This window comes from Macaca mulatta, chromosome 1, assembly GCF_049350105.2.
Source record: "Macaca mulatta isolate MMU2019108-1 chromosome 1, T2T-MMU8v2.0, whole genome shotgun sequence".
NCBI lineage: Eukaryota > Metazoa > Chordata > Mammalia > Primates > Cercopithecidae > Macaca > Macaca mulatta.
In genome coordinates this window covers 172,476,840-172,504,792 of record NC_133406.1, presented here as the reverse complement: position 1 = coordinate 172,504,792, position 27,953 = coordinate 172,476,840, and the positions used below count along the sequence as shown (strand labels likewise).

The 27,953-nt window shown below is 42.9% G+C and overlaps 2 protein-coding genes across 5 annotated transcripts in view; one reads left to right on the top strand and one right to left on the bottom strand.

Annotated features, from left to right (window-relative positions):
* WLS (Wnt ligand secretion mediator) overlaps window positions 1–27,953 on the bottom strand; it is a 135,956-nt gene that overhangs the window by 974 nt on the left and 107,029 nt on the right. For 2 of the 4 annotated variants that reach the window (XM_077988404.1, XM_015142050.3), the window contains exon 12: window positions 26,003–26,849. The exons of the other annotated variants lie outside the window; for them this stretch is intronic. In XM_077988404.1, coding sequence (XP_077844530.1) covers window positions 26,740–26,849 — 110 coding nt within the window. In that variant the 3' untranslated portion in view covers window positions 26,003–26,739. Of the gene's footprint in view, window positions 1–26,002; window positions 26,850–27,953 lie in introns of those variants that run through there. 4 annotated transcript variants of the gene reach the window in all.
* LOC106999161 (uncharacterized) lies at window positions 74–23,258 on the top strand. The gene is made up of 5 exons (XM_077989122.1): window positions 74–129; window positions 283–346; window positions 6,518–6,577; window positions 16,673–16,857; window positions 21,646–23,258. Exons 1-5 carry the CDS (start codon window positions 74–76, stop codon window positions 21,716–21,718), a joined length of 438 nt encoding a protein of 145 aa, XP_077845248.1. The 3' UTR covers window positions 21,719–23,258.

The window sequence follows — 27,953 nt, the reverse complement described above, 5'->3', positions numbered from 1 at the left end:
CACAATTCTATGTTGACAAGATTAAAAACAAACTCTAGTCATCCTTCAGTACCTGTAGGAGATTGGCTGTAGGATGTTTGTGGATACCAAACTCCGCAGATACTCAAGTCCCTTATGTAAAATGGCACAGTATTTGCATGTAACCTATGCACCTCCTCCCATATACTTTAAATAATCTCTAGATTACCTGTAATACCTAATATAATATAAATGCTATGGAAATAGTTGTTATACTTTATTTTTTCATTTATGTCACTTTTATTGTTGTTTTTAATTTTTTAGAATATTTTCAATCCATGGTTGGGTGCGGAACCTGTGGATACAGAAGACTGACTATAATATCAAGGTAAGGACATGGACTCTGGACCCAGACTGCGTACATTCAACTTGGCTTCACTTTTACAAACTGTGGGACCTTGAGCAAGTCACCACATGCTTCTGTGCTGTTACCTATAACAGGATAATATCACAATACCTACAATACCACATAGGTCTATTGTGAGGATAAGTTGGTGTACATAAAGTTCTTAGGAGAGTATACAGTAGTTACCTGTAAACACTATATAAACATTGCCAAATAAGCAGGAAAAGTTCTCAGAGAAAACAGTTTTTCCCAGCAGTTTCTCTAGTAGATGCAGAATTGAATTACCTAGACTGAAAACTCAGAGGAAACTTGACATTCATCAATTCTAACCTGTTTGTGTTACAGTGCAGGAAACTGCAGCCAGAGACTGAAAGTCTAGGGGCCAAGCTCACATATTAGTTGAGGATCCACAAGTTAGTTGAGGATCCCGGTCCCCTGGCTCCTTTCTGCTGCTCTTTCCAATATGTCAGCCTGGGGCTGGCCTGGGGAGGGGTGCAGAGAAGCAGCCTATTGTCTTTCCTTCCCAGAGTGTCCAGAGGTTCCAAAATTCCACCTTCTCCCAACTGTTATATAACACCCCAAACTCTCATTTCTTCCTAAGGACAGAGAGCAAAGAATAAATCAGGTGTGAATGACCCCTAAACTCAAACCCTCAAGGAATATGCAAACACATAATAGAGTTCCCTTAAATATAATAAATCTTCAACTTTGAGGAGGAGGGGGAATGGGTAGGTGGGAGGCAAATGTTTTAAATTTAGAATTTAAAATTGAATTTTCTAAACTGGCAAAAGTCTCATCACTTTCCAGTCGTGAGACTGCACACAAAGTTACTTGAGAGTCTCCAAGCCTCATTTTTCTTCTGTAATGTCAAAACAGAGATCATAAGGCTGACGGAATGGACTCTTTGTGGCAATAAGATACCATATTATAAACAGGACTTAAGGCTGTGCCAGGTAAGAATGAAGTCACACGCCCTTACTCTTAAGGAATAAACTATGTTCTAACTGCTATGAGGTGTTTTCTTTCACTCTAGCAGTTAAACAAGCACTGGTAAGTCTCCACCCCACAGTGAACATGGGACACATGCAACATGCATGTTTGCTTACTATGTATGCAAGCATTCCTCACTTCCTAAATATTTATTGCCCCCTGTAACCTGTTAAATATGTATACTTGGCCAAACAGTTCGGCATAAATTCCTGCTTTACCCCTCTCTCCCTTGAAGTGCCTGCTTTTGGTCTCTGCTGGAGGCTATGCTTCCCAGCCTACCAGAATGGCCACCCTGCAGGCTGTAACCCTTTGTAAGAAATAAAGCTCTCCTCTCCAAGTTTCTGAACCTTGTGATTCTTCAGTTAACAGTAACATGGGAATGATGATCATCAATGCCTCACGGGTTGTTGTGAAGAAGAAATGAAATAATACAAAGCACCTAGCACCATGCCTGGCAGAGAGTCAGGGGCCAATAAATATTCATCATATTTGCTATTATTATTATTGCAGGCATCAGCAACCTATCAGAAGAGAAATATTTTTCCTTTGCTCTTTGAAGAGATGAGGCCACCCCAGAAAGGCTTTCTTGGTGGCTTCTTACTCCAGGAACTCAGTTACCTTGTAGAGGGGAATGGGAATGTCTGGAGAGAAAGAACCTGAAGCTCAGTTCCCCTAGGAGCACATGAAGCATCACAAAGACAGAAGGGTTGCAGGGCTGAATCCAATTCAACCACTCACTCTAGTGTGTTCCTGAGAGCGTTGTCTTCCCTCTATGACCCTTAAACAAATATGTATATGTTCACTGTCCAAATATAATACAAGACAGGGTTTGGTATGATTAAGATGCTGCCTATTAAATGAGGAACTCTGAGATACTGCACAAGAAATCTAGAAACTTCATGAATCGGGGGTGAATCTCCCCATGGTGAAAGTTCAGAAAGACTGGCTGCAACGGGCTTTGCAAAATACGTGCTTATAAACACATTTTCTCTTCCTTTAACAAGGAAAATGATAAAACTTCATAGTTACAGCAAGAAATACTGGGAAACAAAAAAATATGCCCTTAAAAATTCAATAACTTAATATATTCATTGTACTTAGCTGTTATGGGAAATCCAATATCTTACTGTTGATCTTAATTTTCCAAGGGACTTTGAACTCTATGTGTGTAGGTGTTAGTAAATGCCTTCGTTATGGCTGCTGGGTTCTGCAGACTCTCTGCACACAGAGGTGTAGGTGGTTAGACTTGTGTTTTCTGGGAAGCAAGGGCAAGTAAGGAGTATCTACTATGGGCCAGCTACATGTCTTTGGTATTCCATTCAACACACTCCTCCCTGTGTTAGAGGAAACATTATTCTTCCCAGTGTATAACAGGACTCTGTCCTCTAGGGAATTGGGAAATTATTTCCTTCCCCTCCCTCTTTTACTTCCCCCCAAGGGAAAGAATGACTTCTCTTCTTAGGGAGGTTGGAGAAGGGTCCTAAACAGTGGGCTCTCTTGTTTCAGCTGACTGTGCACAGGTTGAGACACCTTTTTCATTGCTTCTGCTTTCCTATGGGAAGAACAGTTGAATCCCAGCCCAGGATCTGGAGGTTGATGTCTCTCTTCTTGGTCTCCAGAATTCATCGATTTGAGGCATGCATCTGACCTCCATCTTTCTGCACCACACACTCAGTTCTCCTCGCGTGCAGGTCCAGACCCAGCTGGGGTTGTATCATTTTGAAGGTCATCTGGTTGCAGGTCCACTTTCAGGGCTCCTACTCAACAACCATTAAAGGTGCTGTATTCATCTGTATTTGCTGAAATACGACTATTTCTCAATTTGTTCCGAATCAGAGAAGCTCTACTTGAAGAGCTTGGAATGGGCTTTGAAATGTAACCCAAGCATCTTATGCAGGTAAAAAGCCAAAACTCGTATGCCCATCTTGCCAGCTGACCTTCCCAGACCCCACCCATGTCTGGTCACATAATAATGTGCATTCCCCAACGTGGCTTGATTGCCTGGTCTGGCAGCTGGAGGAGTGGGCCCTGCACCTGACCTCATCGTGTCTTGGCTTTGTCCAAGTAGTCCCCTTGCCTTCGATTGTTCTGTGCTAAATGTTTTCACTTATTTAGAAACATCTGCATCTTTCTTCCCCGGCAGTGCTCTGAACCCTTTTTTTTTTTTTTTTGCTGGGGACAGTCACCAGTGTCTGGAGATATGTTCCTGTTCTGGATCTGACCCCAGAGGACCGGAACCTGCACGGAGGTCTGCTGCCTCCCTGCCTAGCACTCTTTTCCCACCAGGGTGCATACCTCTGTGAATTACATGGCTGGACTTCTCTTAACATCAGACTCCATTAACTAGAACAATAGTTTCATCTCATCCTGTGATTCAAAGATGGTTGCTAGGGAAACCAGTGGGGATCTGTTTAATCTGTAAATCCTGTAATTGCCCTAAATTAGCAACAATTCATACGCTTGCTTCAAAAGGATTTGGACTGAGCTGACTGGGAAGCAGGTGAGTGAGGAAGAACAATCACAGGTTGGCTCCCCTTGTGATCTGTTCACATTCCTCATAAGGTGTTTTTTCCCGATGCTTTGCCAAAAAGCTAAAGGGATTAAAGAGGGAGCACTGCAGCATCCTTCTAATGGACCAGGAACGCTAGAAAGACAAAATAATAGCCTTTCTCTTCTTATGGATTCAAGTGGTCAGAGCTGAGTGATTGGAGGCTGTACTGGTGGTGATGGAGAGAGATAAGAGGATAAATAATCCATTTTACTTTAAAATGGACTCAGAATCCTGTAATTGTAGTTTGTAGGGGGCTACTAACTCCAAATGAGGAGAAGCGAGGTATTTGGGAACTCTTATCAGAAGAGACCGGGGTGGTCTAAGCATAGGAGCACAGAGTCAGGTTTGGAGGCACGCCCAGATCATCCCTGCCAAGCCTTTCCTTAATCCACAGCAGTATTCAGTGGGTCACCCACACGCTGCTTGGGCACTGCCAAAAACGAAGAACTTGCTCCTTCCCAGAGCAGCTCATTTTGTTTTTAAACAGCCCTGATTGTTAGAAAATCTGCCTTAAATTGAACTGAAAAATAGGGTGCTGGGGACAGGGGGGCACTTTTCCTCCTTGACTTGGCTGACTGGCTGAGCTCGCAGAGGTTTCTTCATAAGACATACCCTACCTCTGTCACAGGGCCCACACCCAGCAAGCCACACTGGCTCAAGGGCCCAGAACTATCCAGACAGCTGAAGAGTCCCACCTTGAGGCACAGTAGAGAAGCCGTAGGAAAAAAAACAACATTCCTTGATGTAATGTTTGATTAAGAAAAAAGTGCACAGTGTCTGTCTCTCGGGGCCCTGCAGTGTTTGTGATTAAAAAAAAAAAAAAAGCAAAATCTAAGTGCAGACCCTGTTGCCCAGGAGAAATGTCACATGAAACTCTTTATACAAAATGGTTCTGAGAATCATCACTACCATTATCGGTGGAGATGACTCAGTATTTTAGACTTAGCTAGTTATGCAAAGTCCAGAGAGGTCATTGTGCTCTCTTTTGGAAACATAATAGTTCCATTAACGCAGCTGAATATCACATTTGCTCTGAGCAGCTGCAAACCCACTGATGACTCATGTTGAGCTCTACAATCAGTGAAAACTTGGAGGGTATTTCACCTTTGTAGGTGCAATATCATATGATCCCTAAGCCCAGCTCTATTGGGACTATGGGTGTCCAGGATCCCTCCTAGCTCCTTGCCTGCTTTTGCTGTCAAGTTTGTAAGTTCACCTTCTGTATTTTAAAATTCAGGATTGTAGGCCGGTGCAATGGCTTGCACCTATAATCCCAGCACTTTGGGATGCTGAGGTAGGAGGATCTCTTGAGCCCAGGAGTTTGATCAAGACCAGCCAGGGAAACATAGGGAGACCTCATCTCTACTAAAAATAATAATAAAAAAAAAATAGCCAGGTGTGGTGGTACATGCCTGTAGCCCCAGCTACTCAGGAGGCTGAGGTGGGAGGATGGCTTGAACCTGGGAGGCCGACAATGCAGGTAGCCATGATCATGCCTCTGCACTACAACCTGGGCAAAAAAGCAAGACCCCTGTTTCAATAAAATAAAATTTAGGATTGCGGGGATTGCAACCTCCTGTCTCTAGTTCTTTGTTATCTGTCCTGCTCTGTGAAGTCTTAGGCGGTCACTGCCTGTGCATCGTTGATAGATCTACATGATCCCATTCTCTTCAGCTCTAATTTATCCGGACCAGCATGTTTAATGAGGTTAGATGTCTGTTTAATAGACCCTTTATTAATGTCTATTCTCTCTTTTCTAATTTATTGCCAGAAAAGTTGGAGGAAAGTCGGGAGCCGGGGAGTTTTGCTTTCTCTGATCTGTTGAAGCGGCATAATTAGTTTATCTAATAGTATACTGCCCTTGTGAGAGGTGACAATGCGAGATTTTGGGAAAAGGCCTCTAACCTGAGTGCTTATACTTTGCACAGCCCTTTTGCATTGTTTAGTACTACTGGTTTTTATGCTACTTAATTGTTTTAAAACAGATATTTATAAAAATAGACACAATTTGCTAAATTCCATTCAGTTCAGTCACTCTTAATGGAAAGTCTAGTTTTATATGCCACAAAGCCACAACCAAGGTGTACCTCATTGTAGAAAAAGAATCCAGAAAGAAGGAAATGGTTTTGAGTAGCAACTTTGAAAATTCCAAACTATGAAGCAAAGGCGGAAATCACTGTTAGAAGGTCCTTGGCTTTCCAGGAAGTCCAAAGCCCAAATGAAAAAGGCATCTTGATTTTCTCTCTGAACTCTGCTCAAGGTTTACTAAGAAACTACCTACCACGTAAAACTGGGAAATACACAAAAGATGTATTTCTTGGAAGGCGAGGGGTGTTAGTGATTTCAGCCTCACATTAAGAGAGCCAGAACATGCATGACCTGCTAGAAATAAGAGGCGGAAAGACAGGACTGGGTTCTGGGGCTGCATCCAGGGAAAACATGTCCGTACTGTACACCTAACACCAGATGAGTGGACAGAGACATGTCAGGAGAAAAGAAAAAGGAATGACCTGGGCTCCAAAAAGGAAAGGGCACGGGATTGGTGGGAGGGTATGAGGGATCAGAAAGGAGAAAGGATGGTGATACATAATCACTTTTCTATTTTCTTTCAGGATAATGACTTAAAACTTAACATTGGTCACTGCAATCAAAGTCTTAATATGAAAAACCAAGTAAGTACATGGCTCTGAAATTCCAGAATTCCTTGGTGTGGAGTTAGGACTAGGAAGAATCGCAGCCAAAAACAAGTAACAGTAACTCCCATAGCAATGCTCTGTATTTAAGACGTAGATACATCCATAATATATACACTCTGGAGTGGTTTATTAACAAGGCACTTAGAGCCATTCATAAAGAAATAAATGATAGTGCAAGGCAGCTGAACGCAATGGCCAGGAGGGGAGTTAGCAGTGAGTGCTCCTGGGGAGATGCCGAGGCTGGCTGGGCAGAGGGTACAGCGAGGGAGGCCTGAGGGAGGCCTAAGGGAGCCCTCAGGGAGCCCTCGTAGGCCTGGGTGATAGTGTCCTCAGAATTCCTCAGTGTGTGTGACCTCTGCAGCTTGACTGTTCCTAAGGAAGTTTGGAGGATAAAGACAGCATCTCTGGGCAAGAGATACGACACCAGACCAGTGTTCTTCAGGTCTGGGACCCCCACAGAGCAACAGCTGGGAAAGTGTACTGTTATTGGAGGCAAAGCAATCAAAATTCCATTCCAGAAACGTGTCCCTTGCGAATCTAGGTACCTGCTGCTCACTGTTCAATGGTGGCAGACATTTCAGTGCAGGCAGCTGCGTGCTTCTCATGCATAGACAGGCTGCCTCCCACTTCCCCACCCAAGGGACACCCGGAAACATGTGTGCATGTGTTTGTCACAATGTCTCTGTGTGTGTGTGTGTGTGTGTGTGTGTGTGTGTGTGTAGAGGCTACTGATATAAAGTATCCAGGACCAGAGATGCTTAATGTCCTGCAACACGAGGTCAGCTCCTCAGAGCAAATACGGACCCCATTATAAAACAATGTGCTTTGGATCCTATCAAGGGAAATTCCCTTTAAAGAACTAAATAGACTTTAAATTGGTTTCAGTAAGGTATACATTTAAATGTGTATATTCCAATGTTTTCTGCTTTTAAATTTAAAAGCTCTTAAAGTTAGAAAATACAGATTAGCATAAAGAAAATGATCAAAATAATCCTCATTCATACTATTTAAGTTATTATTAATATGTTGGTATTGATTGTCAGTGTCTTTCCATTTATTTATGAAAATAAGACAAAATTATATATATTTTAGTCAGCTGTTTTAAATTACTACATTGTAAATAATCTTCATTGTCTTAAATATATCCTTTTGTATATAATTTTTAGTTGCTGCCTAATACTGTATTTTATGGCTGTACGATTGTTGAACTATCCTCCATTGTTGAATAGCTAGATTTTTTTTTCTATTAACACAATGTGGCAATTTATCTTTTCCTCAGAATGGTTTTTTATTGTCAGAGAGCAAAAGGATGTTTAACAGCTGGAGGGTAAGAGGATAGATGAGTGATAAGAAATTAGGGTCTGCAATGAGAAGACATTGCTTCAAGTCCCAACTCTGCCACTTACTAACCATGTGACCTTAATTTAAGCCAGTCAGCTCCATCTCTGTGCCTCAGTATCCTCATCTGCAATATGAGAATAACAATATTTACCTGGCAGGATAGCACAGGAGATTAACTGAGGAAATACACGTGAAAGTACCTTTTAACTATACCTCACTCTGAGAGAGAAAGGGGAAAAAAACATTATCTTCCATTTACTGTGAATCTCTCATATGCCAGGCACTTTCCTACGTTTTACATGCTTTATTGCATTTGATCCTCATGGCAAACCTGTAAGGCAGGGGCTATTTTTTTTTATTACCCACATGTTACACAGAAGGGAAATGAGACACATGGATAATCTACCCCATCATGGGCACGACGGTGGAAGCAGCAGCATAGGGATTCAGACCCGGGTCTGCAGGACACATCTCAGGCTCTGAGGTGGATACAGTGCAGAAGAGAAGCACACTCCCCAGTGTGGCAGAAGGCCAGCTCCAGAGCCTTCCAAACCCAGCTCTCCAGGAGATAAGATGAATCACCAGCTAGGGACAATTCTGAGGCCAAAAAGCTCATGATAGCCTGCTCACAGTCTTGAGTCAGTGGGTCTTTTATTAGTCTTTAAAATGGGAACCACAATCCTTGTATGTGTACGGTATTCGTGCATTCCAGAGCTCTTTCCCATCCATTCTCTCACTGTTCCTGACTATAGCTCTGTGCTGTGGTGGGGCAGGAATCTCATGTCGTAGTGGCTTGTGGGAGCATCATCCTATATGTTAGAACAGGGAAAACTGGAACTCTGGATGCCTGGTCTCAATTCATTTGAAATTTGAATAATCCCAGCTTATTGGAAAAGGAATCCTGTCTTTTCTCCTTGGTATCTGTGTAGCTTTGGGTAGCTCATTTCATTTCTCAGATTTTCAGTTTCTTCATCTCTTAAAAGAGATCCAAAACAGGAATAACGTTTATGTCAAGGATGGTCCTAAAATCCAAATGTAGTCATGGAGGATATTAAAAATGCCTCCCACTGTGTCCCTCCCACCTCTAAGGCAGTGTACCCACTCCAGCCACCCAGCCCCTAGTGGGCATCTATACCAGATGACCCCTTCCCACTCCACTGTGGGTGACTGGACTGAGGTGGGCAATGAACTCAAAGAGTCGTTCACTGGCCTTAAAGGAATTCATCAAATGCTGAACTGAATCACCTGGATTCTTCTTTTGAGACTTTTCCCCTGATAACTGAATTTTTAATTCTACTTAGTTTTAATTAATTTTAATTTAATAGCCACATGGAGCTAGTGGCGACCATAATGTACAGCTCAAGGCTGTAAGTTTATTCTCTGCAGAAAGTAAAACAGAAGTCAAAGAACATTAAAAAATTGAGAGATTTTCTTATCCTGGGGAAAATTGACACACTAAAGATACCATGGACTCAGAAAAAGGCCAAATATATATATATATATATTAGGGAAAGAAATGGTAATGACTGGAGGGGCCCATGTTAGTAGAATTCAATATGAAAGTATTAAAGAGCACTTCTGGTACTATGAGGAATGAAATATTATGAAATGTTTAGTGCTATAAAATAAAGACAACATGACAAAGCATACTTTTAATTTTATTCCTGGGCTTGCAAGAAGTTATATACTACTTTTGCACTACCACCTTCACTCCCAAAAAAGACCTGAATGCAATTAAGTGCTAAGTATAGGTGAAAGGCAGGATTGCCCTGCTGGCAAATGCTGACGTTAAAACTGCAATCAAAAGCCAGCTAACAAGATGGAGAGATTAAGCCTGGGATCCCAGCAGTGAGCTAAAGTTTTTATAGGTGGGTAACCCTCTGGCTGTCAACAAAAACAAATCTCCTCTCGAGAGAAAAGCTTCCTCAACTTGGGTCCTTAGATTTCCATGGATTAAGCAATAATATATGAGCACTCAATAATATATGATCAATGAAATATAATCAAACACACAAGAAAGCAAACCACTATAAGCAAGAGGTAGAAGAGATGAGGTATGCCAGACTTCTACCTCTAAGAACTTTAAATATTAGAATGATAATATTTGAAATGTATAATTATTATAAAATTCATTCAAAAAATATGAAGTCATAGAAATAAGCATGCAATGCTAGGCTATAAAATGAAATGGTAGATTTGAAAAAGACTTAAACATAACTTATAGAAATGAAAAAGGTTATTATTGAAAAGCAGAAGAAGGAATTAGTAAAGTAGAAAATAGAGTTGAAGAAATTAAACAGAATGTAGCACAAGAAAAAAAAAGAAAGAAGGATCAATAATCATATAAGTTCCAAATAAAGATAATATATTGAACACATACAGCTAATTTTACTCCCTTCCCCAAACTTATTAAAACAACAGCAAAGGGATTTTAAACAATCATATAAACCCACAAGGATGGGCAAAATATGAGATGAGACACCAGCAACAAACTTCTGGAAAATGGAATATAAATGAAGAATTGATAACAGAGTTATCAGAACTAAGAAAACCAAATCCTAAATTGACGGTGGGGAAATCATTGAATCAACTGAATTTGCATTGAAACACAACACAAAAAGTAAAAAAAGGAATATAATACAGTAAGGAGCATAAATTAGTACAATAGAAATTAAAGATAAAATAGAGAAGAACTACCAAATCAAAAGTTCTTTAAAAAGACTGTTAAAAATAGATTAGTAAGATTGAGAAAAGTGAAGGTATAAATATGTGTGAACAAAGGAACATATCTACAGATAGGCAAAATTAAATTTTAAAAAGATTTTTTAAAAATTTAATTTAAAATGAAGTTTAAAAAATACTTTAAGTGCCAAAAGAGATAGTAAGAATCATCTACACTACTTTATGTCTATACATTGGAAACAATTTAAAATGCCCAGAAAAATATAACTTGTGAAACCAATTGGAGAATAAATAGAAAACCTAAATAGCCGTATAATCATTAAATAAAATAGTAGTCTAAAATTTTTCTGCAAAGAAAATAAAAGTCTCAATAATTTCAGTGACATTATTATTGCATTAAATAAAAAATCAAATGTCCAAGAAGAGCCAAGACATTCTGAGGACAAGCAGGATGAAGGTATGTGCTTTTCTATATTGCAAGCCTTATTAGAAAGCTAAAGTAATTAAAACAGTATGGTTTTGAGGTAAGGATAATCAAATTAGTCAATGGAACAGACTAAGAAATCCCCAAAAATCTGTCTGTCTCTCTCTCTCTCTCTGTCTCTCTCTCTCTCTCTGTCTCTCTCTCTCTCTACATACATATATATATATATGTGTGTGTGTATATATGTATGTGTATATATATGTTTGTGTATGTATATGTATGTGTATATTTATTTGCTTGATAAAGGATATTATGTTATAGATCATGAGTGGCTTATTCAATAAATGGTGCTCAGAGCATTAGTTATCCATATAGAAAAAAATTAAAGAAGCTCCTTATTCTCTTATATACAAAAATTAATTTTTGATAGAACAAAATCTTAAATATGGAAGGCAAAGGCTTAAAACTTTTTGAAGAAATTTAGAATATTTTTATAATCTTGGAATTTATTTAAAGAATTTTTTTAAGACACAAAAAGTACCCATTAAAAAAGAAAACATTGGTAAATCAACTACACAAATATCATCAAAAAGTAACATAAATGAAAATATAAGGAATTCATGTCTAGATTAATCTTGATCATGGTCTTAAGACTTCCAGCCTCCTGAACTATAGGGAGTAAATGTCTGTTGTTTAAGCCACTTGGTCTATAGTATTTTTGTTATAGTAGCCTGAGCTAGGACAGCTTTATATAAGCCTTTGGGGACCATAGATGAACCTATATCATTTGGTTCTAGTATGTTCTGTGGTTTCAATGCAGAAACCTAGAGAATAACCAAGGCTGGGAGAAAGAAGGACCACACTGGTGGGGAAGCTGGTGACAAGTGGTAAGGAGTGGGCAACCTGGGTGCTAATTCTTGTTTTTTTCTTCCCTAGCCTTGTGGCCCTGGACAAATCACTGGGCCTGTTGTCTTTTCTGTAAAGAGAGGGGCTGCTCAGTTCTCATTTGGATTCAACCTTTCCAATGGAGCATTTAAACATGGAGGAGGGATTTTTTTGGTTGTCACAAGGACTGGGGGACCCTGCTGGCTAAATATCCTCCAGTGTGTGAGACAATTGCACCCTAAATGCCAGTGTGCCCCTATTGAGAAGCATCATCTCTAGCAGTCCTTTGAACGAGCCCTCTACATCTCTCTACATATACATGATGTTTGCTGGTGGGTTGGGAAACATTTGGATACTGTATGAAGCATGCAGGTCTCCACCCAAACCCACAGGTCAGATGACTGCTGTCCAAACATTAGGATCTTTAGGGCTGCAGATGAGATGCTCTGTCTTGTGCATGTCCTGCTTGGGGGGCTGACCCTACCTTGCCGAAGATTTAGTTGAATTCAGTTGAAGTGTACTATTTCAAACCATTTGCCCCCTTGTTCTGACAGCCAGCAGGAGCAGAAAACTGGCTTGCTCTTGTACTAACTGCGTTCTCAGAACCGTGCCTGCAGTGCTTTATCGTTCTGTTCAAAGCTAAGCAGTGCCCTCCTTGGGACACTCTGGGAATGTACAGTATTCATTGCTCTAAGAAAATGCCTTGGCCACAAGGAGAAAACATTCTCTGGCTGTGGCTTGAGCCAACTGGGTCAGCACCAGCCTGTGCAGATGTCTCTGCGGACAGAGAAGTCCCTCTGGGAGAAGGCAGCCCATGCTAGGGTGTGTAGATTGATGAGAGGAGTGAGAACTGTATTTCTGTCCTTACTTGCTGCTCTCCTGGCCAGGTGCTCTTGTGCAGTGCGCTAGCTGTACAAGCTGGACCCTCCCATTCTCTACCAATTCAGCAGTCTACTCTTGGCTTCATTCAGGAGGCTGTCTCCCCGTGCTTGCCTAAACCCAAAAGCAAAATGTGTGGGTCCCACCTACTTCTCAGGCTCTAGTTCTAAAGAATGGGCCTAGGTGTTCAGCCTCCATGGCCTGACATTCAGTGCTGTGTATACTCCGGTTCCAAATTGCTTTTCTACTCACTGCGCCCCAGACTCTGCTAAACAGGCTACTTTAGTCATTGCCTCCCAAATAATGCTTGTGAAGTTGCATCTCCACACCCTCATACTCTTCCCTTCCCCTCACCTTTTATCTAACTATTTCAAGACTTGGCTCATTTTCAGTCCTCTGGGAAGCCCTCTCAATTGCCCCCACTCAGGAGTTACTGAAAAGTGTCCTTGTACCTCCCATGGGTCACTGACTGCACAGTTCATGTATTGGGAACCTTGATTCTTAAGAAGATTTTAAGTTCCTTGAAGGTGGAAACCTAATGAGAAGACTTCTTCAGGCTCCTCTACTTAAGAATCATTCCAAGCAATTACCATGGAAACAAATATCTTCTCTTCCTGTCCTCTTGGATCAAAGCAAACAGACAAACAAACAGTTAAAGAGCAAGGAATTTGGCTCCCTGCCTAGGTTGGCAGTGAGAGCATCAGAACAAGGTTGAGGCCGCATCCATGCACCTCATTTAGTTAGGTGCCCATGAACTTGGCTTGGAATACTTTGGCCCCATCTTAAAGAAAGTGCTTTATTCTGGGGACACTGGTCAGCCTGAGGCCCATGCTCCTTAGTCCCACCACAGGAAGCCTTCTCTCTCCATCTGTCACTCTGAGACCATATTGACTGAAGCTCTGGGTTTACTCATATCTTGAGTCACCCAACCTTACCTGGCCGTAAAAACATCCATATCCTTATAGGTGGAGGCCTTGTAGATAGGTTGTTGAGTCAGATTTAGGAGTTTGAGAAAGAGATGCTTTGGATGGTTTTAAAAGCCTTTGGTGAGTTTGCAGAAGTCCTGGACTCAAATCCACCACTACTCACAACAGTGAATGTTTCAGAAAATGCCTGGAAAAGGGCATCTCTCTGCTGAATGACCCTAGTAATGTACTCATTCCCCAGGTAATTACTGAGCCACTCTGTGTTCCAGGCACAGTTCTAGTTTCTGGAAATATACCTGGGAACAAAACAGACAGAAATTCCGCCCTTATGAGCCTCCACTCCAGCTTCTGGCCAAGTCTGTTTTTCATATGGTCCAAGCACTTTGGCAGGTGTTAGGGCTGTAAAAGGGATGGCACGGGAGCCCCTTGGGTAGCAGTCTTGGCAGACACGTCTCTTAGAAATACTGCCCCAAGCCTCACTGTTCAAGTCTGGTGTGTGGAGCAGCCGCATCGGCACCTCCAGGGAGCATTTTAGAAATGCATCATCTCAGGCCCTTCCCAAGACCTTCCGAGTAAGAAACTGCACTTTATAATACGATCCCAGGGGAACTGTGTGCAGGGAAAGGCTTGAAAAGCCTTGCTATGAGACACCAAATCCCACCAGCTATCCTGCAGTGAAACGGAGCAGAATGATAAAATGCATTTGAGAACGAGCACATCCCGTGCCTCCGATTCAGAAAGGTGGCATGTTAAAGCCTGAGACCTCCTCAGAAAGAAATGTGCTTAAAAACCCAATGCTCCCCAAATGTATTTGATGGCTCAACAACAAACCCCAACTGCAATCGCTCAACAGAACCAGCATCCTGTGAAACACACCTTGAGAAACCTGTAGTGGACCCTCTGGCATCCACAGATTCAACTTTCTTGTCTTTAATGACTGCAGATGGAGCGAGCCCATGGGGTGATAACTGGCAGTTTTGCTGTGGAACAAATCTGAATCATGCCTACTGCCAGGCTGGGGCTCTGGGCCAAGGTCTCAGCTTGGGATAGGGTGAGGATCGGAGGGCTGGAAAGATAGAGGGGACTCGGAGACTGCCAACTACTGGTTAACTTGTGGCATAAGGATATATACAGAAAACACTGGATTCTATATCTCAAATGTGTCATTTGGAGAAATTTAGGAGCCAAAATAAAAATTCTTTGTCATTTGGGGGATTCAAGAAAGTCATGGGCTATATACCACAGGTGTCAACAATCTATGATGATGATGATGATAGCAAAGACAATGATAGATCACTTTTTAAAACTTACTATATGCCAAGGATGTCCTAATTCATATGTTCCCAACAGCAATGCTAAGTGGTATAATCCTCATTTCTGAGGGTGCAGAAATTGTGGCACAGAGCTGGCTCCTCGTTTTGATCCCTTTCATGCTGAATGTGACTTCTGAGACCTAGGTGACAGGCAACGACTGGTGCAGACTAAACTGACCAGATGATGGAGTGGCCACTGGTCCCCTTTATGCCCCTAGCCAGCCCCCCAAGGCTGAGGGACTTGCTCAGAGCCCCATCCCAGAAGTGGGCAAAATTCAAATTTGTGCCTTAGCAAAACTTCCGGTTATCACACCATGGGCTTATTCCTTCTGGAACAGGGTAAAGCAAGAACACAGAACCCCCTTTGGGGGTGCCACGTAGGTTGAAGCAGCCCTAATTGGGCAGGTACAGGCTGGAGTGACCTCAGTGGTGGGTCTGGGAGGGGGATACTTGGTTTGCTCTGGGGCAGTCATAGAAGGCTCAGTGCAGTGCTGGGCTGCAGGTAGGACTAAGCTTGGATTGTAAGGCCTGGGATCTTCTCACAATGCTGGTCTACAGCCACTGTGTGGCCTGTGACAGGCCTCTTTCCCTGGGTCTCCGTCTTTGAAAATAGTGATACACCCCCCACCCCACCACACCCAGACATGGGCTGCACCTTGGGTTTCAACGCAGTGACCGCTTTTCAGGAGGTCCCTCTGGGGCTCCTTGGGGTTATGGCTGGCTGCTCCAGGATGGCAAATCCAGATCACGTGAGAGATGGCTTCACCCTCCCTCTCTCAGGGACACAAAGAAGATCTGTTGCTTCCAAATTGCACCAACACACATGCCTAGAACCCCAGTAATGAAGCTGGAACCTCTACTGTGTGGTCAAACCCAAGAATAAATTGCCCCTGCTTCTTGGGATGACACTAGGAATTCACCATTATTCACTAGGCAGTCCCTGGGGCCTAGAGCCAATTCACTCAGTTTAAGATTCCCTCCCTTTGAGACAAAGTATAGGGTGGTGATAATGAAGTCAGTCGGGCACAGCCTTGAGTGCCGGCTGTGTGACACAGGGCAAGTCACTCAACCTCTCTGAGCTCCAGCATGCTCATTGGTAATTGGTATAAATGAAAGTACCTATATCCTGTGACTACTGTGAGGTGCTGGCACATTACCAGTGCTTTGTAAAGAGCAGCTATTACTCTTGTTGCTTGGACATTTGTTATGAGGGGGGAATACTGTTTTAAATTTGTTTTTTAAAAACAAATTTCTGAAGGCAGTTTCAAATGAAACTTTAAAATGTTTTTCTCTCCTTATAAAGTTAACATTTTTGTATGAGGTTAGGCATGTTTTTTTTTTTTTTTAAAAATGAACAAATAGCAATCAAGGGCTTCTAAACAATTCCAAGGACTCCGTTGCTGCTCTCTTCCACTAGTCTTCCACCCTCTCCCTCCTGGCAGCAGTCGCTGGCAGTTTTTTGTATGGCTCACCTTGGAGGTCAGCAAGCTCTGCACCTCCTGGTTGGGAGCTGCCAGTTCTCCCCTGCAGCTGTCCCGAAGTCCTCCTGCTGTAGGTTGTCCCTTTGTCCCAGAGCACTCACCCTGACAGGGAAGTCCCTCATTTCTTCATTAACTTCCAGGTTGCTCCCTGCCCATTAATGCTGAGCTGGAGAAGCAGGATTCACAGGACCTTACAACCGGGACCAGGAGCAGCAGCTTGGAGATTCAGGCCTTCTTTGGCTTCCTTGACCCTCCTGTCCCAGGGCCAGCATCAGGGAGGGAGGAAGAGGACAGGGATGGATGACTCCTCTGACAACCACACGGGGTAAGGCCAGGCTCACGGTCACACAGTGGCTGAGCCAGAAGACCAGTGTTTTTGCTTTTCTGTCTAATAATGGCTGCATCTATACAAAATTTTGGGCAGGAAGGGCAATGCATCTATCAGAACGCACTGGTGACAGGCACAGCAGGAGCTAAATTGGCTGAGTTGAACCAGGCTGTTACTTCCTAGCTGTGTGACCTTAGGGAAATCACCCAACCTCTGTGCCAACAACTGCACCTACCGCATAGGATTCACTTAAGGATTAAAGAAGCTGATCAATATCAAGTGATTAAAATCCTACCTGGCACGTCTGTAACAAGGATTCTACATGCTAGATATTATTGTTGCTGTTAAGCCTCATGAAGGCAGGAGTCTTTGTCTATGTTGGTTACTGATCTGTGTTAGAACAGTGCCTGGTACTTAATAGGTGCTCTATAAACAGTTGTTGGGTGGGTGAATCTATTTCTTTCAAGATGAAACTCTTTTGCAATGCAGCTATTTATCTTGGCCAGCAGAGGGCAGCAAATAGCTGTGACTGATTAATTGTGGGCAAGGGTGGTTTTAATTTTCAAGGCTAACGGAACTGTCCGTCCTGAGTCAGTTAGGGAAATAAAAGGTTGCCATGTACCTGTACGACTGGTCCTGACCCCTCCCACTTACCTTTGTGTAGGTTAGAATGATTGTCAGGCATTCAACTCACAAAAAATCTTGGTTCCATTTCTTCTCAATTTATTTTCAATTTCCTTCCTTCCTCCCTCCCTCCCTTCACTATCCCTGCTTTTCCTCCTTTCTCCGTTTTCTCTAATCATATTTCCCACTGCCCCTACATTCATTCCTCTTTATCAAGCTAGTATATTGTACACACTCCCAAACTTTATCTGTACAACTGCAGCTTGTACTGCAAACCATGACATCTAGAGTAGATCCTTACACAGTATTCTTCCCAACCAATGAATGCTGCTAAACCTAGTGTAATTTTTTTAAAAAAACATGTAATTTGATAACTCTAGACCCAGAGAGGTACTATAGCTTGGCCAAGAACACACAACAATTAGGGGTAACATTGGAGTCCCAGCCAAGGCCTTCTGCTGTCCATTATACAGCCTCATCACACACGTTCTCTTTTGCCAACAGGAGGCTCATGCGGTCCCTGTTTGTCATCCAGTCAATACAGCCATCAGCTTCTGGCCCCAGACACCTTTCCTCTGCACTGTGGCACAGAGGAGCAGGCTGCTTTGGAGGGCAGCTCCCTGGGAGCTCCAGGGACCTTGGCCAGGCGGCCACTGCCACTGACTTCTTCCTCGGCTCACTGAGCCCCTGCCTGCAGCTCTCGTGTTTCCTCTGTGCTGCAGTGAAAGCTCATCTTCCCCCGATGGCACATTTCTTTGTCACAGACAGGACCCTCACTGGCAGTCGGAGATGAGTTCTTAGGGAGCTTCTGGGTCTTGCTGGAGCCTTCTGGCACCACGTGTGGATGGGGATGGCTCCGACACCCAAGCCTCACCACTGCTCCGGGGGTCACCCGGTGACATGATCTCCCAGCTTGTTAGATCCTTTCCTTCCCCATTATGATCCAAAAAATCATGCTAGGATAACCGTCTGGAAAAAATGTTTAATTGATCTTCCAGCTGGGAGACAAATTCTATATGAATTGATGAGTTTTAAAAATAAAACTAAAAAGGGGAATTTTTAAAACTAGAAAAAATATGGGTGACCTATTGTCTTAGGGGATATTTCTTTAAGCATGAAAGCAAAACTAGAAACTATAAAAAAAATGTACAGGTTGACTACATAGAAATTAAAAAGCTCTATATCCTGATAAACATCCAAATCAAAATAAAAGCTAGTGACCAATGGAGAAAAGTTGAGCCACCCATGTAACAGGCAAAGGCTAAATATACTAAATCAGACTCAAGAAAATGGTAAAGAATCTGAACTGACAACCTAAAAATATCAAGTCATAGGAACATGAAACATGCTCACTGTTACTGGTAGTGAAGTAAATGCGAAATTCAACTTCTGCATCTTGAAGTTGCAAATTTCAAACCTACATAGTGTCAGTGAGGATGCAGGGCCACAGGCTCTCTCATTCTGCTGTTGGCACACTTCTGGAGGGCTCTGTATGCTTACAGGTGTCCATGATAAATGCTTTTCTGTGTAGCCTTCATTGCTATCACCGTACTACCTATTACCTCCTCCCTCCCGCCTTCCTTTACCACATCAATATACTTTACGATGATAGGGACATTGTTTACTGATCTGCCCAAATGCTTAGAATAGCACCTGGCCTGGCTGGGCACGGTGGCTCATGCCTGTAATCCCAGCACTTTGGGAGGCCGAGGTGGGCAAATCACAAGGTCAGGAGTTCGAGACCAGCCTGGCCAACATGGTGAAACCCCATCTCTACTAAAAACAAAAAATTAGCTGGGCATGGTGGCAGACGCCTGTAATCCCAGGCAGACGCCTCCTAACTACTCAGGAGGCTGAAGCAGGAGAATCACTTGAACCCAGGAGGTGGAGGTTGTGGTTAGCCTAGATCGCAGCACTGCACTCCAGCCTGGGTGACAGAGCGAAACTCCGTCTCAGGAAAAAAAAAAAAAAAAAAAAAAAGTAGCACCTGGCCCCAAATTAGATGTTCAACATATTGAATGAATAATTCATCTTTAACCCAGTAGCTCTTAGGGATTGATACTAGGCAATAATCAGTGATGTACAAAAACTTTCTATCCAAGGATGCTCATTTCAACATATATTGTGATAGTCAAACTTTGCAAACCACTGAAATGTCCAGTAAAAATTATGAACCATCCTTATTAGAGACTATAATAGTAAAGTCATTAAAATCATGTTATAGCAGACAACATAACATAGAAAGATTTCCTAGATATATTGTGAAAAGGGCAGGTTATATAACTGTCCAGAAATTTATTTTCTATGTCTAATATAATCCTAATTTATATAAATCTGCATATACATGAAAAACTTGTGTAAGAACATGCTGACATTTTAACAGTATTTCTCTGGATAGAGTAATTGTAAAAAGTTTACATGTTTTTCCTTACTCTTTTATGTATTTTTGCAGAGTTTCTGCAATAGGACCATTCTGTTTTTGAGACTAGATTAAAAACAATGTAGCAGAGGCCATGGGTGCCTCACCCATATTCCTCAAGCTGGCCCTAGTTCCAAGTAGCTAAGAGCCTGGGGGTGGCCCTCTACCTACAAAGGGTGGGAGTGAGTGGCTCTCTCTCACACAGCTTCCTCTGCCCCAGGGGACAACTCTGCAGCGTGTTCCTCACAGCTTGGCAGAGCCCCTGGCAGTGCCCCTTGGTGGCTGTTCTTTGCATTCCCTTCTTCTCAGCCTCACTTCTCCATGCCACCTCAGTGCTTCCTGGATCCCCTTTCAAGCCAGCTACTTGCACACAAATCCTTGTCCCAGAGTTTGCTTTTAGGAGAAGCCCCGGCTAAAAGGCACAAATGCTGTTTTAAAAATCCCGCCCGCTCCGTGTAAAGAAAGTTAGCCAAGCACAGTGCTATAGAAAGAACTCCTGTCTGGGCTGTTTCTGTGTGTCGTTCACTTTCAATCTCTCAGCATCCCTGGGTTGAAGAGAGATCTTGCTTAACTGGGAGGGAAGGCCAAAGGGTTTCTGGATACAGGAGCCACCTTGGGGAGCTTAGAGCCTCAGAAGAGGCAAGGATGTAAGTTATAAGAAGGGGCTGTCCAAATAAGATTAATAAACCACCCCTGCGATGCCAGCACATGGCTCACAGCAGATCTGCCTCAGGCGTCTACCATTGCTATAGGATGCCATGAACACCTAACTCTCCCTTATGAGGCTTAGAATCAGGGCTGCTGAGGACTTCAGAAATCATCTCATTCAGGTGAGGTAGAGGAGGTGGGTAGCTTCCGTGAGGGTCCCAGAGCAAGAGTTAGAGACAGAGCCAGGACCAGAACTTACTGAAAAGCTATGATCCAAGGTCTGACTTGGGTTCTGAGGATTTGCTCAGTGATAGATGACATTCTCGATTTGGCCTGAAGAGGGCAGACGCTTACCATTCATGGAGGTGAAGAGCTTGTTTTTAAGGCCGGACTAACATCTCCCAATAAGGTCATTTGGTTCTAGTGAGAGTTACAGCTCACAACATTCTTGACTCTTCTGCTGCAAATATGCTACTGGAAAGACACTGAAGTTCAGAGACTGAAGTTCCTTTAGTTCCAACTCTGGCACTGTAATAGGTGACCTTGCACAGGTCACTTCACCTCTCTGAGTCTCACTTTACTCATGAAGTAAGATCTCTACTCTGACTGAGGTGGTGGTATTGGGGGGAAATATGTAACTTACAAAGTTACATATTACAACACACATCACTGCTGTTAAATTCTGTGTGTGTGTGTGTGTCTGTGTGCGCACGTGCACACTCGTGGAGAGAGCTTGACAAAGGAGAGAGGCCTAGGCCAAAGGAGGTTTTTCTGGCCTCAGGTGAATATATTTGTAAATTCTCTAGCAATTGGAACCAATCCGCTTTGTACTTGGAAAAGACTTAACTGCTTTTCCTTATATTTCAAACTGTAGTTTTTTAAAAGCTAAAGATGTCCCTTAACTGGGGTATGAGGAAAAAATACGTAACAGGGATATATGTAAATTTCTACCATTAAGTCAAAAATATTGCTGAATACAGAGAAGGTATTGGTAATATCAATTTTTAAAACTAAATATTTTAGTGGTTACTTGGTCATGAGAAGCAAAAAAGTAAGAAGTGAGTATTTTTTAAAATCCTGTACCATTTTCCTAGAACATCAAGCCCTAGTACAGGAAGGGACATTTTCACACTAATCTGTGCCAGCTGGAGCAGTCCTGCCATCTGAACATCATATTTTGGAACATTGGGAAGCTAGGATGCAGTTAACAGGTAAGTAGTAATGGGAGAACTTTCTAGAAACCATGTCTGGAGGAGGGGTTCAGGAGCTGAGATGCTGAGCCTGGGGAAGGGAAGACTTGAGTGGGGCAGGCCCTACAAAAAGGAGTTCCATCAATCCAAATAAGTACAAGTCACAAAGGAAAGGTCTGGTCTCAATAGCAAAGGGCATTCTTCCCTGAGAGATCAGTGTGTTGTCACAGGAGACAGCAAGCTCTGAACACTTCAAGACATGCTTAGAAGGCCCCTCGATGTCAGTGGAAAAGGGGTTGCTAATGTCATCTCAGAAACCAAGTTATTCTCATACAACAAAATCAATCACGTATCAAAATGTGATGGAGAGCAAGCCTGCAGCAGTCAGATGGTTCCTGGAGCACTACAGGATAAAAACAGCCTTGAAATACAGAAGACAAAGTACAGGATCATGAATGTCTGGATGCACCAGCAAGTTGAGCCTGACCAACTACGCTGACATCCTGATGAGTCAGCTTGAATCAAGAAGATGGGTCCCAAATAATTCAGGGTCACGCCTCAGAGAGAGATGGGGATTAGTCAAGTATGTTCACTCCCTCACTCACCAACTCTCCCTGATTGAATTCCCACACTATGCTAGGCGCTTTTTAGGGAGCTGTGTATATTTTCTTTGGAGGCACAGGGTTAGGACATTATCTCCTCCAAGGATACCAATTTATCTGTGCATTTATTCCTTGTCTACCAAAAACCTTCTATTTCCTCTTTTAGCCTCCATGGTTACCTGAAAATAGGAAGGGAGGAAGTCTACAATGCTGGAGCCACAAGATATGTGCATTCTTTACTGTAAAAGATCACACAGAAATTCTAGTTTATAGATTCCCCAATGTTACCATTCAGCCTTTGGAAGCTGATTCAATTTGAAAGAGTAGATAAAATATAGTTTCTAGAACTGCCAAGGTGAGGATGAGACCCAAGACCACGGTGTGGCCACTACCATGTGAACACTGGGAGGTCCTCCAACCTCCCCTGACATTTCTCTTGAACTTCTCAAAGTTACCTGCTGGGACCCCAGGGGTGTGAGTTCCAAGGGCCCCATCAGCTCTGAGATTATAGGCTGAACTCAGGCATCAGAATTGTTAGACAGCTTTATCTCAGTTCTGAGAAATGGTTAAAACCACCCTCGGCAGTCACATGTGGAACCACTTATTTCATTACTATGGACATTTTCTTGTAGGAATAATATATAGTGAAAATCCATTGGGATAACCAACATAAAACTGATTTTGTTTTCTATTTGATATAGCAATTGAATCTTATTTATCTGTTGTATGTATTGGTAAACTTTCTTATTTTTTAAAAACAGACCTGGAAAATTTTACGCTTTTTTCCTATAATATATTTTAAAGCTGCTTGAAAAATGTTTATTATGACAATGTATAAAACTAGTTTACATGGCCAATAATACATTTTGTCTCTAGGTTGATGGTCCTTAATAAAAGCAATTTCTCACCTCTGGAGTTCCACTTCTCTTTCCACTGATTGAAATGGGTTGCATCCAACCTGCATTCTTGAAACTGAGACTTCTTTAGTGAAACTCCAACATCCACCACACATTGATGGAGAACGCAGAACAGCCAGGGGACATACTGCAACCCCCTTCCTTTGGACCTCAAGTTTCTCCTCCACTGTCCGTTATTTCTCTCCTGTCTCGGGATGAAAGTGTCCTTTCACTCCTTCAATGCTAACTCATCAACTTGTACTCTTGGTCCCAAAACTCTGATTTTGCTTGTGGCTTACATTAGCTCCTCATTGTCTTTCCTTCATGGCTGGATCTCACCCTTCAGGTTTACAAACTTAGTTCACTTCTCTGCAGACTAAAAAACACAAGCCTCCACTTTATTCTGGCTCCTCTCAGAGCAACCATTCTACCTCCTTCCTTCCCATCACAATTGCCCATTGACTCTGCTCTACTTCTCTACCTTCTGGCCCTTGCCACTTAAGAAGGTCACACAAATCCAAACCACCAAATCCAAGAGACTTGGATCCTTAAATGCTGCTGAACCTCTCAGGACATCTAACGTTGTTTCTTCTTTCTTCCTTGTGAATCTGGTTCTTTCTTTGAAACCCCACATTTCTCTGATTTATCCACCTTATCTGCTTCCCCTTTCCTATCAAATATAGCCATGTCTGGCTCACTACTCTTGGTGGGCATCTGCTTGATGTCTTGCTGCTCTGCCCAGTTGTCCTTCTCCTTCTCAATGATGGTGGCTGCCCAATCTGCTGGACCCCTCAGTTCTAATTGTTAGCTCATCGTTTCCTCAAAGAGATGGCTTTTAAAACCCAGCCCAGACAAACCCAAACTCGTCATCTTGGCCACTGTGCTAGATCTTTCCTGATTGATTGTTTGCCCAGTTCAAAATGGATTCTCCATTCTTTGGAGATGGACACCAATCTATAGGGTGGGCCCCAAGCAGCCATTTGACCTGATTTCCTGGTCACAGGTGACTGGCACAGGGACAGCCACCTGCCTAAGGCTCCTAGTTTTTAAGTGAGAGAGACAAGAACTGGATAAAAACTCAGCAGTGAATGGTACTGCTCTGTGAGAGAAAGGTGCATGGATTCCTGGTGCTACGGGCCCTTTGAGCTGCCCCACTTCCCATCTTCCTGGTTAATTTAACTCTTCCACGGATCTTTCATATATGCTAGGAAAGTTCTAGTAGAGTCTGTCTTTTAGCTAAGCTTGCTAGAGTGGGCTCCTACTTAGAGAACTTTAAGCAGTGGATCCACTGACACTCGTCATCCGAGAATCTCTCTTTCTGTCTGAAACCCCACCATTCCCTTCCCCAGCGACGGCCTGAAATTTGACTCTGATCTTACTTTCTGTGCAACCCACATCCAGAACATTGAAACCTTGTGCATTTTATCTCCAAAATAATCCTCTCCTCCAGGTCCTCTGCTACTGTCCTGGTTCCAGTCTCTGTGATCTCTTTTCTGGGCTTGTCCAGCCTCTGCAGGCTCCAGTGATCATTCTGATCATATCACTTCTCTGCCTAATATCTGAGGCTAAGTCTTGTAACTTACTGCAGCATTAAAAACCCTTCTCCATCTGGCTCACAGGTGCACAGGGCTCATCATCTGCTACTTCCATTCCTATGTGCCAGCCAGGCCTGATCCCCGACCTTATCCAAACCTTGTCCATGCTTTGCATCTTCTGTGATTTTTGTACTGCTGATCCCTTTGCCCTTTGGCTCTGGTGAAATCTTTCTTCTTTAAGGCCTCTCTCAGGTCCTTTTCCTAACCCAGGGGATACAGAAACGTTCCCTCCATCTTCTGGGACAAGAGTTCCCTGCTAGACTGGGAGGCACAGCTCCCTTTGATTCCTGGCACTGCAGTGGTTGATTGGTAAATGGATATCGAGTGTACAGGATCGTACACCACCCAGTGTCTACCAGATTAGGAAAAGGTCTAGAGAGAAGAGCCAAAGTCAAAGTATTTTCTGCTGTCACTGCTTACCATGCTGTAAGCCAAAGTCAGGAAAAGGAAGGCTAGGGATGCTGAGTGGTGAATTACATGACTGTACCCCAGACCTCCAGACCTCAGCATCTGAAAAACAAGTTACTCATAAAACTGGTTTTAGACTCCAGGAAAAATACATTTATGTGGCTTGTTGTTCATAAAACACTTCCATATACATGAACTGATTGAAATGTTCACTGTGACCCCAGTAAGCAGTTAAAGGTTATGAATATAAGTGAGGAAATAGCCAGGTCAGATTTAAATCACAGACCTTTGACAGGAAACAGTGTTCCTTCTCTCCGCTACCTCCAGTGCAAGTGTTAAAATACAATGAGAAGGCTATTGGGGAAAGTCTGAATAGGGCAGGAGACAGCTCTGCTTCTAAAGCATGTGATGTTTTCCCCACCTTTGTTGTCACACATATGAGCATCCATTGCCAGTCTAGGGGGGCTAACCACACAGGACAGAAAATGTCACCCTTTCTCCAGGAATAGATATTATCCCAAAACACTTTCATTTGATGATCAAGTCTATTGGTTTTTCAGAAACCTATTTTCCCAATCAACAACGCACCCCTAGGTTCAACCTGGAAAATAATCTGCATGCATGTGTATGAGTTTGAGCAGGAGGGGGTATGCATGTACACATATGCATAGACATACAGGTTTATTTAAATGATTGGATCTACACTTTTGGAGGCTATTTGAAGTATCTTATCAAAATAAGACGCGTTTTAAGCAAGAGGTTAAAAAAGCTTTTCAGACCCAAAGGTCATTTAATACAATAAATCCTACTTGGGTAGTTTAGCAAACATTTTTTAAAACCCACATCCAACAGATTGGTTAGTATTAGATATACAGATTTGGTTTCAAAGCTGAAATACCCCGGTGGAATAGATCTTCTCATGAAATTCAGTTATTTTATATTATGCCACAAAACAGGGACACATACCTATTGACAACTTAAATATTAACGCAGTAGGCTACCTGGTGATATAAATAGGAAAAAAACAGTGGTCATGGATTAGGAGTGAGAAGACTATGACAGCAGCCTACCTTGGACTGGGACTGCAAAGAATGTTAAAATCTATCCTAGAATTTAAAACAGGAAAAATGTCAAATATTCCACTCCCCATTCGGCCCAAACCATCCCCCAAGGAATACACCCCCCCGCCCTACCACATGAGGTTTACTAACCACCTGCTACAGATGTTACTATGTCACTAATTAACAATGATCACAGAAAATGTGTCATACCAGAGTTTTTGTTATCATACACAATGCATTAGTGGCTGCAGGAATCTTCCTCCAAAAGCTACCGTCAGAAGGCAAACTGACAAATGTCCATGCCGCTGGTCCAAGAAACCACAGCTAAGAGCCACGAGGCAATCGTTTGTATATTGAGCTCTCTCTGGCATGCTCCCCGCTCTAGTTAGAGGGGCTGGGGTATGGAGAGACCGTCCCAGCCGGGCGCTGCAGCCTCCTACTCCTGGGCCTCCTTGCGGGTCAACTTGTAGATCTCAGTGGGTCCGTCCACATGGGTGATAGTGGTGGTGAGCTGGAGTTCTTCCCCACTGTGGACACCCAGATCGCCTGAAACAGGGTTTTCTGTGTTAGATGTGTTCAAGGAGGAAGGAGAAGCAAGCTGGGTTTCATCTCATGGACAACTGCCCTGACGCTAGCCCTCTTTGACATTCTGAGCACACAGAGAAACCCAGGGCACACAACATTCAGAACAAGGGCCAATTCCAAACCTGTTCACTTGGGCTTTGCAGAACTTTTAAAAATATCACTTTTGGCTCCCAGATGACAGTTATGAAGATACATGAGTCAGCTCACGGCTGATATTATTCATAGTAATCATTAATATTTAATGAGCATTTACTTTGTGCCTGACACTATTCTAATCACTTTGTAAGTGATCTTCTTTAATCCTCGCAGAAACCCTCTGAAGTAGGCAGTATGAACGTGCCAGCCTTACAGATGAGGAAGCTGGGAGGTAGGCAAGGTAATTGTCCTGGGTTGAGGAGTAGGCTCACAAAAGAGCTGGCAAAGGAATGTCTGATGCCAAGACTGATGTGATGGGCTAAACCAACATAACACACCTCCCGACGGATGGGTCCGTCAGGCACCAACACATTTGCTGTGAATAATTTACTACAAAACAGGAGCCAGATGCAGTGGCTCAGGCTTGCAATCTCAGCTACTTGAGAAGCAGGGGTAGGAGGACTGCTTGAGGCCAGGAGTTTAAGATCATCCTCGGCAATAGAGCGAGACCCTGCCTCTAAAAAAATTTTTGTTTCAATTATCTGGGTGCAGTAACTCACACTTGTAACCTCAGCTACTCAGGAGGCTGAGGCAGGAGGATCACTCGAGCACAGGAATTCTAGGCTGCAGTGAGCTACGATTGCACCACTCACTCCAACCTGGGTGACAGAGTGAGACTTTGACTCTAAAATAATAAAAAATAAACTACAAAGCACCTACATCACGTGAAGGCAAATAAGATCTGCTTATATCTATCCATAGATTGGGCAAGGAGCCATATCTAACACATCTAGCAACAATGCGAGGCTTTATTCTCCGGGAAAAAAAACAGTGCCAGAAACGTGCTGTGAATTTTCTTCTGCCCTCAGGATTGCCCCAAGTGTTCTGAACTCATTATCAGTGGACAGTGTACTGCTAAAATGGAATAAT

Bases quoted from the DNA above. Each gene is read 5' to 3' on its own strand.
- LOC106999161 (XM_077989122.1), top strand. From the start codon at position 74: ATGTTTGTGGATACCAAACTCCGCAGATACTCAAGTCCCTTATGTAAA. The intron at 6,578-16,672 runs GTAAGTACATGG...ATTAACTTCCAG, and splicing joins GTCTTAATATGAAAAACCAA to GTTGCTCCCTGCCCATTAAT. The intron at 16,858-21,645 runs GTAAGGCCAGGC...CCATTTTCCTAG, and splicing joins TCCTCTGACAACCACACGGG to AACATCAAGCCCTAGTACAG.